This window comes from Magallana gigas, chromosome 1, assembly GCF_963853765.1.
Source record: "Magallana gigas chromosome 1, xbMagGiga1.1, whole genome shotgun sequence".
NCBI lineage: Eukaryota > Metazoa > Mollusca > Bivalvia > Ostreida > Ostreidae > Magallana > Magallana gigas.
The window spans coordinates 75271164-75282718 of record NC_088853.1 but is presented as its reverse complement, the minus strand read 5'-3'; the positions used below and the strand labels follow the sequence as shown (position 1 = coordinate 75282718).

The 11555-nt window shown below is 33.3% G+C and overlaps 1 protein-coding gene across 4 annotated transcripts in view; it reads left to right on the top strand.

Annotated features, from left to right (window-relative positions):
• Nucleotides 1-11555, top strand: part of LOC109619606 (Tripartite motif-containing protein 2) — a 104380-nt gene that overhangs the window by 40731 nt on the left and 52094 nt on the right. For all 4 annotated transcript variants that reach the window (XM_066075613.1, XM_066075606.1, XM_066075612.1 and 1 more), the window contains 2 exons: nt 541-1506; nt 1931-2013. In XM_066075613.1, coding sequence (XP_065931685.1) covers nt 541-1506; nt 1931-1998 — 1034 coding nt within the window. In that variant the 3' untranslated portion in view covers nt 1999-2013. The remainder of the gene's footprint in view (nt 1-540; nt 1507-1930; nt 2014-11555) is intronic.

Below are 11555 nucleotides of genomic sequence, written 5' to 3'. Positions count from 1 at the left end.
AGATGTTAGACAGTGACGGTCAGTTCCTGTCACATCTACTGATAAGACCATCAGGGATATTCTCACCGTGGGGCCTGAGTTATGATGTCAACACTCACCGTCTCTGGGTCGGATCAGGGGACAACAACACGGTGGTTATATACAGGTATATCACCAGACAGGGCGCTCTGACAGGTAAGTCTGAGTCATTATCATTGTAAATTATATAATATGTAGTCACAAGTTGGACATATATAGAATGTGATCTTTATCATTTGTCAATATAATATAAGTACATATTTATTTATAAACAATTAACATCACATACATATAAATACATTACATGTCTGTTATATAATTGACTCATCAGATATATGTATGTTTTTTCAGTAATAAATGAATGAATTACCGTAATTAAATACATGTACATATGTTTATTATTAACTGATAATGATAACTGATTCATTGTGACAGACAAACATTGCTGTACCAATCATTATACAAGATGTGATGTTTGTAATCAATCAGTTCCATCTGACTGTTTGTGTCTGATGTTTGTAGATCTGAATCCAGCCACTGCTGATGTGATGGAGTCACTGAGTAAAATCCCAACCACAGGGACAGAAAAACCACAGCAAGGAAACCAGTGTCTGCTGAAACTGATGTCTCCCCCGAAGTTACTTCACTCTCTCACAGTGACAGGTGTTGGTGGTTGTTTTCACATTTCCTGTGTGAGATCAGACCGGGTCTGGGTCAGTGATGATGAAGACAACATCATCTTGACAGACACAACAGGTGTCCCTCTACATCGTGTGGAGCATTCAGATAGTGTTTATACATTGTCTAATGGATTACACACAGTGAACAGTGAGAGTGAACTGATTTATATAGGTAGTAATTATAACATTAACAAACTGTCAAAGGATATGAAAACAACCACCACATTTATAGAGAGAACAGACTTTACATGGAGACAACAGTGTGTGTACTGGTCCCCGTCCACTGGGGATCTACTGGTCGGGATGTGGAACAATAGGACAGGCACAGGCAACATGGGCAAGGTAACCCGGTACAACCAGAGTGGACAACTCACACAAACCATACAGAACGACAACACAGGACTGGGACTGTATAGTGATCCTAACTATATAACAGAGAACAACAATGGGGATGTCGTGGTGTCTGACTGTAACGTTTTTTCTGAGTTTGATGCTGTAGTGGTGACAGAGCGTGGAGGAAGACATCGTTTCTCCTACACAGGACATCCATCAGGATCAGGACTACAACCATGTGGAATCTGTACTGACGCGCTGTCACACATCCTGGTGTGTGATGGTGAAACCGACTCAGTACATATGTTAGACAGGGACGGTCAGTTCCTGTCACATCTACTGATAAGACCATCAGGGATATTCTCACCACGGAGCCTTAGTTATGATGTCAACACTCACTGTCTCTGGGTCGGATCACCGTCCAACAAGACAGTGGTTGTATACAGGTATATCACCAGACAGGGCGCTCTGACAGGTAGGTCTGAGTCATAATCATTCACATTAATTAGATATAGATAACTAAGACACACAGTCCGTGTTAATTATCAGTCAATAAGATACATGTAAGACATGTTTATCTGTGTGATTGTTTGTCAATATAAACAGCTCATTGTTACAGGGTTAGCTGTATCTATTTCATTAATTAGATGTACAGTCACATGTCATTGTATTTAGTTAATTAGAATAAATGGTCATTGTGATTAATATGATGAGGCATGTATTGGTAATAAGTAATTTTGGTACAAGTTAATTGAATTGGTTTAACTAAATAGATAAATATAAAAGCATGTGTCAATGTAATCAGTTTAAACTTATAATTTGTAGATGTAGCTCTATCATTGCATAACCTGTATGATATTAAATAATTAACCGCTAATTAATGACTGGTTGACTTGTAGATGAAGACACACCCCGTCCTGATGGGGACGCCATGTCCAGCTCAACACCAGCCGTAGAATGGAGATAGCTGGGGTATTGACAGGTTGTAAATGTTTCTGTACAAATCTAGTCTGCTCTCAAAACCACACATGTTGTTTGTCACTTTGTTCAACATCTGCAGCTGAAATTGATCTGTGTATAATTCATATGGACTGTAATACTGACTCCTGTTTATTTCACACTTTGTGATCATCCAAACATGGCTGTCTGTCGCTGAGTGTGGAATGTTATACAAATTTCACTTCACTAAAATGGATTATTGTAAACATAAAACATATACACATATGAAGTTTAATTAACTGACTATTAATGAAAAAAACCGGAAAAAACACCTGAATGATTAAAAATTGTGATAGATCTTTATCAATTTGAACAGTTATGGTTATCATACCCCCGCTCTAAAGGAGAGGGGGTATACTGTTTTACCCTTGTGTGTCTGTCTGTCCCTCATTCTGTCTGTAGCAAACATTTTTGTTATACTTTCATGTTAAATACTGAAATCTGATTGGCTAGGACGCAGTTCATAATCTGTTTTATTACCCTCAGCGTTAGCAACGCACTTAGCAACGGGTAACATTATATAAATAGTGCCTGTTTGGAATGGTAACTGTTGAATTTGATACCCCGAGACAACCATTGTCAACCGACGCAAAGCGGAGGTTGACAATGGTTGTCGAGGGATGTCAATTTCAACAGTTACCCTTCCATAACAGGCACTATTTATTTTATTATACTGAATGTCTTAATTTTAAAGAACATTTTACTGTTTTAAATAGAAATGAAGTGAATTTTACGGCGAACCGTACGCGCATAATTTACGCGCATGTAACAATTCGTTGTGTTACCTGTTCCCAAGTGTGTTGCTCACGCTGAGGGTAATAGAACGGATTACCAACAATCAGATTTTAGTATTTAACATGAAAGTATAATAATACAAATTGTTACATGCACGAAAACTATGCGTGTACGGTTCGCTGTAGAATTCACGTTATTCCTATTTAAAAGCAGTAAAAATTTCTCCATTGTATATAGTATACTACATTGTATATAGGATGCTCCATTGTATATAGGATACTCCATTGTATCTAGGATACTCCATTGTATCTAGGATACTCTATGGTATATAGGATACTCGATGGTATATAGGATACTCCATTATATATAGGATACTCCATGGTATATAGGATACTCCATGGTATATAGGATACTCCATTGTATATATAGGATACTCCATAGTATATAGGATACTCCATGGTATATAGGATACTCCATGGTATATAGGATACTCCATTGTATATATAGGATACTCCATTGTATATAGGATACTCCATTGTATATAGGGTACTCCATTGTATATATAGGATACTCCATTGTTATATGATACTCCATAAACCATTGTATATGTGTTACTCCATTGTATATAGGATAATCCATTGTATATAGGATACTACATTGTATATAGGATACTCTATTGTATCTAGGATACTCCATTTCTCTAGATAGGTAGTTTTTATCAATTCAGGGTTGATAAATGGATTATGTATAATGTGCACATAAAAGAAACCCCAGCTTGCTGTCACATTGATAGCTTTTTACTTGTCCTAGAATTGGTTAAGTAAATTCTCATTTTACATGTTCTCTGTTTTACATATTTAGGTCGTTTGAATTTTCTTATAAAACCCAGGTGTAATTTAGTGCTTGGACATAGTTGTCACTTAAAATTTGGATTAATGTGTGATTTTTTTTTTTTTTTGACTTTGCAAATAAGAAATCTTGTATATACGTTAACACCATATTCAAAGGGGAATAACTCGAATTTGAATTCTTCAATTAGAAACGAATAAAGAGTTATTCCCCTTTTTCACAATGTTTTTTAGATAAAGTTTCGCCTAAGAACCGTAATTTATGTTTTTGACCCCTGCCATGTTTTCTATGAAAGTTAATTGAATATCAGGAGAGTTTATTGAGAAACAGTTAATATTTGATTTTATAAATGTCTTAATCAATGTGGTTGGAGATTAAAGGGTGAGAAGGGTGATCCATATTCGACCATAAGTTTATAACCTAATATTATTTTTATGATTTATTTTGTGAAAATATACCTATATGTATATTAATGGTGGATTTTTTGCACATAGTAAACTGGGCTATATTGATCAAGGTATTTTGGACACGTAGTGTAGATGTGCATAATACCGTAAAAATTCAGGGTCCTAAATTTTCTGGGAATTTCGTCCGTTTAGAATTTAGAATGATGTGGTTCACATAGGAATAGATGTACATATTTTCAGGAAGTCTTTATCTGATGAAGTTATTCTCTTTATCAAATTAATGTGTATTTTATGTGTACCTTGCCATTTTATTATCCCCGAGTACCCAAACTCCGTCACCATAAGCAGACAACGTCCCGCGTTTCTCTGTAAATTATTTTTTGTGGTTTTTATCATTTGCAATCACTAAATATAATCTGAAACAATATAATTTTTAAAATTATTAACAAAAATATTTTTATTTTTATACAAATAAGCCCTCTGAATACGACGTTTATCACGCGTGCTTATTGTATCTTATGAACCTAACTCCGTCACCCACATGCTCTATGATACGGCAGGGAATGAAGACACATTAACAATTTAGTTAAAACTCCATTTGTATCTAGGCCAGAATAAAAAATGGGTCCATGTAACAACAATCACAATGGCTTTTTCAGAATGTATGGATGCCGTTTGATTTATGTCCTTACATATTTCAAATATCTTAAATCATTAATTAATATATTACTTATTATATGATTTATTTATTACATTTTTAGAATGTAGCATATTCTAAATAGCGATATACCGGATATATCTATACCCTATATAAGGCAAAAGTATCGGCATTAGCGATTTGACGTCATCATCAAGAGTAGTGCATGAAGGCTATTGCGGACTGAAAAAAATGTATTAATTACCTTAATCAAAAATGTATTACATGTGAAATGTTTCATCTTGACCTCTCAAAAAATGGCTGACCACCGTAAATGATCGAATGGGCCCGCATGCCAGAAATATTGATATTTTAGTGCACTCGTGAAAAAGTTTTAGCTGATTTCACACAATTAAAGGTGCATAAAATGAACAAGGTTTAATTCTGTTATTTTTTGACACATTTTTAAATTTAACCGTTACAAATTGTTGACATTTGATTAAAGATTTTTGACATGTAAAAAATGACGTCATAATCGTACTTGATTTCAAACGGCGAGGAGTTTCCCGAAAGTGAAGTTAGGGTAGTGACGGAGTTAGGGGGCTATGCGATATATGTAGCACTGTCAAACTATGGGGGGAGTGGGGTATGTGAGCCTGTTCACTTTTTCGTTCATTTTGTTTATACATGTGATTTACTGTAAAATATGTTTTTACTGGTAGTATATCTACGGGTGAAATACATACTACGTATTACTATATAAAAATGATGTAGATAAAACTCAATAAACAGTGTATGGACTTTCTTCGTTTTGTCTTTTTACACTCAGACAGTACAGCTATATTTGGTAAAAAGTTAGAACATGATTTAATGAGGCGCACTTCATCTTTTAAAGTGAACCATTGTTTTTGGATCAACGCATTTGGACAATAGTGTAATTTTATGTACAAGAACATTTTAGTTATCGGAGGCGAACTTCATCTAGATGAGTGATCAAAGCGTACGGAAGTTCACATCTGTATTAACGTCATCATGCTCTCAATCGCAAACAATAAACATGAGTTTTCTATCCAAGTATTATAAGATCTTTGAAGAATTTGGTAAATGGCTTCTAGCTTTAGTTCTGGTTAATGTTAAAGAAATAATCTTACATTCCACATATCTTTAGCATGTAAAATGTTGTGGAAAGCTACCGCAGATACGCCATCATAACACGGAAAGGATATTCAAATGTTAAGAGATGAGTTAAATTATGACGTCACAAACGCTAACGCATTTAAATTGTGACGTCACAAGCGAAAATCAAACTCCACGCTTGATGCTGCTACATTGGCTCTTTTATAGCGAGCACAGCTCCCCGGCACACAGCGCCAGCAAGCAAAAATATCCCTAAGAAATAGTGCGCGCAGGAAAAAGAACGAACTTTACCTACTGGTTCATGAAGATTTTTTTGTCTACATCTCATATTGATCTCTAATGTTTTTCACTTGGTGCTATGCCAACAAATGGCTAACATTAAACTTGTAATTAACGATGCCTTCAAGTTTGAAGACACGTTTTGAGTAGTGCATAATCTTTGGTGGGACCCAGGAGAATTTTTTACATGCTTCCATTGTTCGTATTGAGTCGAGATACGTAATCAAGTGATAGATAAAAGTGTGACGTCATATTGATCTCGGGCTAGATTTCCTGTGATAAAGGACAAGAGCGTACAAGGCCTGACAAATCCCCCGTACCCAGGATTTTGAAATGGAATATGAACATATAAAAAAATCTTTATATTTGAAATTTGAACATCAGTACATGTACATGTATAATATAGAAATGCATTCTCTGACAAATACATGATATACAATAAAAAATGCACTTGCTACTTATCTCCTTTGTTTTATTCGATGTTGTCTAAGCATTACATCATGATCATATATCAATGCTAGCGCTATTTTTATCCGACATTATGTGTACAGATTATGAACATTACGTAATTGTTGTCATTATAAAAACGGTATTAGATATTTTTTTCATAATAATCCAATAAAAAATCAAAGCATGTTATACTTAAAGGCAAATGAATTATAAAAAATAAAACGCCGTCTATAGGATTCGAACACCTTCTCCATGGAGAATAATGGACTACGAGCCTCCGCTTATCACAGTTGACACATTAGAGTACGTGTGAATGAATTAACTCCTTGACAATTTTTAATAAAGTAAAACGTTTTTGGTGAAAATCACCAATTTGACCCATTATGGGTCTAGACTCCACTTTAATAAATCAATAAAAAATCAATATAAACTAATTCTTTAGATAAAAGTACTTTTAGGATGGAGTCAGGACCCATTCATACCTACTTTTGCTATTAAGAACAGTGAGTGTTCAAGATTTAGGCAAAAAGCGATGTGCAGCTTAATTTGGAAACTTATGCCTGTCGTGTTTATAGAATGAAATCACCATATTGACTTCCGTCGTGAAATTTATAATAAAAACAATGCATACAAGTCAAAAATTAATATTCTAACTTGAATTGAAATTCTTTTGTCCTCATTGCTCTGAGTGGGGGATATATAACGCCTTGTATGCCCCTGTTCTTTAGAAGTGGATCAAACACAGTAACGCATGTTCTAAGGCTATTTCAGTATAAAATGCGATACCTGCCACATATGATGTGTGTTTATGTTGATTTTTAAAAAATTATTTTTAGTTTGAAGAGAGATTATTTAAGGACAAAATTAATCATTCTTTGAGTATTATTAGTTGATAATTTTTGTCGGGGCGTGGCCAAATCCAATAAAGCCCGATGGGCTTTATGATAGATTTGACAGCGCTCCGACAGAAATTATCACCTCATACTATGCAAAGAATGATTCCTTATTAATAATATTTATATTATTTCAAATTTGCACACTTTAAAACAACAATAATTAAAGCTACTATTTTCATTTTTCATAGCACATGCGATGTATTACTCTGCGACGCAGCCAATATATATATATATATATATATATATATATATATATATATATATATATATATATATATATATATATATATATATATATATATATATATATATAGCCCCATTACTGGCCGTACTTACAAAATTTTCGCAAATACTTCTTGTCATACGGACAATTGTGTATATCTCATCAATTGTAAATTTTGTCAGAAACAATACGTAGGGGAAACAGGAGACCTCCGCAGGCGCATCAATAATCATCGTTCCACCATCAAAACTAAGAAAATTAAAGAACCGTCGGGGAACATTTTAATTTAGATGATCACAAATGGGAGGACATGATGGTTTTGGTCATTGATCACAACCCTAACTGGACAGATGCGGAGAGAAAAAACAAAGAAAAATTTTGGATGCATAGACTGAAGTCATTCCGCCCTGACGGCATTAACAAATTAAGTGACTTCACCAAAATGAACATCAACTAAGTACTGATTTGTTTTCTTAGCAATATCACCATCTTCATCTTTTTCGGTCCATGTACAAACTATTAATCATGTTATTTATTCAAATTATTAGCTATTTCCTTAATCGGTTTTGTTCTTTTGCTTTATTTCACTTCCATTAGTTTTTACATTCATGATTATTTATGTGGTCTTTTACAGGGCCAATCTTCCCTACAAACTTTCACTACGAATTATCTTACTAGTACAACTTAATTAACAGCAACCCCCAATTAGCAAGTTAATTCGTTCGCGTTATCTTTCAGCACTTCTTCACAGACCGTCCGCTGCGTCGGACGGGATTTTTCTTTCTCGGGCTCGAATTCTTAAATATAAAGATGTAGCTGCCACGTTTTGATCCGGTGTTTAAACATTATCTAGTTTTTATATATCATTTAGTTTAGTTTAGTGCTAGTTTTGTAGATGTTTTTCTTCTTTCTTATGTAGTTTTTATTTTGTTGTCCTGAAGAAGGGACGGGTTGTCCCGAAAATTTGACAATATTTTACTTTATTGTTCGTGTCGTTGGTTATTTTTAGTGCTTTTTTATATTTCATCTTATAACCTTGTATCTTTTGATCCGACACTTTAGATAACGAGTGTTGTTGGTTTGCTAGTGCTTCTTATATATATATATATATATATATATATATATATATATATATATATATATATATATATATATATATATCACTTGTAAATGTTTTCTCTTATATAACACTGTTTGCGCAATCCGCTGTTATTTCTGCATAACATCATTATGGGTCAAGAGGTCAAAGTAGCGCATGAATAATCTAGGTCATTAATTACTTTTTCTATGTGCTCAAACTAACCGACTTGTGCTGAAACACACCTATTAGATATCGTAATGAAAACATAATTTAGGCATAACAGAATAAACGTATCTGTATTTTGTGATCCGAAGTTTTATTCGATCATCCATTTTCTAAAAAAATATAACATTAATTGCGGGAGATAGGCTAATTGATTCAGGTAAGGTAGGCCTGTAAACAGAATAATGATTATGGATCGACATCGAAACGAGGTGTTCTTAATAATTACAATCGCAATTTTTTCAAAGGAGTTAATTCAGTTAAATTTATTTCTGACTTTTTTATAGGCCTTGACCAAAATCGCAAACGCAATATCAACCCTTGCGTGTTTATTCCATTCACTGATCACGGTCAAATATTTAACTCTTTGTGCTTCTCTGTCCGTTTTGTTCCGTAAAAGAACTTAGAAGAAGTTAAAATAGCTTTCCTAAATAATGCGGAGGAAAATCATATTGCTTTTGAATCTGATTCTGCGATTGAGTTTCCCTTAAAAAAAAAAAAACAAGTAGACTTCACTCATTTTTCGATCGCTTTGTTTTCAAATTCCCAACCTCTCTGCGACTTCAATAGAAGTGGTACTATTCCGCCAAGCTTCAATCGTTTTTTTTCAATTGTACAAGTGAATTTTTTTTTTCTGTTTTCTTGTCAAAAGAAGTGTTATATTTATTAATCATGATAATCAAATACTTGCAACATTGTTGTACTATTTTTTGTTACGTCATCTTAATCGAAGAGGCTTTCTAGGTCATCACAAAAAAGAAAGTATGGAGCATTGTTATTGTCATAATTTGCAACAAATGTAAATATAAAAAATAAGGTATCATTTTTGGATGTCTTTCGGGATATAAAAACGGGTTGATACGTGATCAAATCTACCATAAAGCCCTTCGGCCTTTATGGGATTTGATCACGTGACCAACCCGTATTTATATCCCGATAGACATCCAACAATGATACTCTATTCCTTAAATACACACACACACAACTAAGAGCCATATGTTATTGTCGTTAGTCATATAACAATGAGGTAAAGAAGGAACATAAAGCTGTATTTACATTTTTGACCAAATTAAACACAAATTACATTTTACAGACTGATCAATTTTCTTCAAAAATAAAGAACGGTTTTAGGGGGATTAACCAAGTCTATGTATCTTGTAAGAATTATTTTAAACTTAGAGATATTATATATTTTTCTCTCTCAAAAAAAAAGGTTAGTTGATAACTGTCAAAATAATGACAATGATGCAAGGTTGGATGTATCATTTTACCATTGTGGAACGCAGTGCATATAGTAGGACATAGCTTTTGGATCAACCGTTGTAAGTGATATTCTTGCTGCGCTCGCCACAGTGGTAGCACCGTTAGTTTGTATTTTCCCTTTTTATATTACATTCAGTTTAAGGTACTTATCATATTTTCCTCCGAAAATGCATAAAGTTTAATTTGATGTAAATGTAAGCATTTAATAAAAAATTATTATTGGAAATATAATGTCTGCACCAATATGTGCAAACGATTCTTTTCTATACGAATGCGCTTAACGCAGTTATCAGCCTATGTCTTTCAAAAAGTGAAGATTCAATGCTTTAACAATAATTTGTGCATACGATTGAGTTACATATATATATACTTTTTGAATACATAATATACTACAATGCCGTACATTTGTACATTTAGTGAAATAGAAATAAAGTAAAATAGAATAAAATACTTGTTTCAAATGCTGGAATACTGTGCATATCTAAAATTAAAATTAAGCTGGATAATAAAGTTATGCAAATACATTTAAATAATTTAGAGGGACGCTGATAGCCGTAAACAACAAAATACAGATCATGGAATTTGATAGGCCTGTTGTTCATCATGATTCATTTGTCTGAAATTTATTGAAAGATAATAATTATTTTTTAAAAAAATTGTTAGAAATCTAGATTTGGGTTTTATTTTATGTTTCATTATGAAATTTTAGCGGCCTCCTCCAAAAGAACAATAAACATTTTTAACATACATATAATCAAAATTGGTCCTCTTTGTTGAATTAACATTATGATTTCAACGTTTTACCGAATTTCAAAATCACACATAGAATAAATGATAGAAATTGATTATTTAAGATTATTCAACGTTGTTTATCACCAAGGACATTGTTAATCATCGGTTAAATGAAGCAAAATCCAAAATTTAGGTTTTTTTTTAGTTAGTTTGTTGGTTTTTTTTTAAATAAAAAATCAGAATTTTTCATTTAATAAGATTTATGCGGCAGTTTTTACGTTCATAGCGTTCGATGTACTTTTGTAATGACAAGTTCAAAATATGATCCCCATTAATTCATATAAGAAGCGTGCTCTCCAAAAAAATATTATACCGGAAATTGAATTGATAATTTACAAAGTAATTAAATTTTAATAACCCCAGGAGAGATAGACACGGGATATGCGACAGGTGAGAAACCAATGAGCCGAAACAGAAAAAACCCTAATGAAGCGGAACCAGGTATTGTAGCTTCGTGTGATGGCAGAGCTTTACTCCAGCTGAGTCAAGAACGTAGTTTCATTTTCCTGTAAATGAAAGACGTTTTGATTTTCATTAAGAAGTTTTAAAAGATA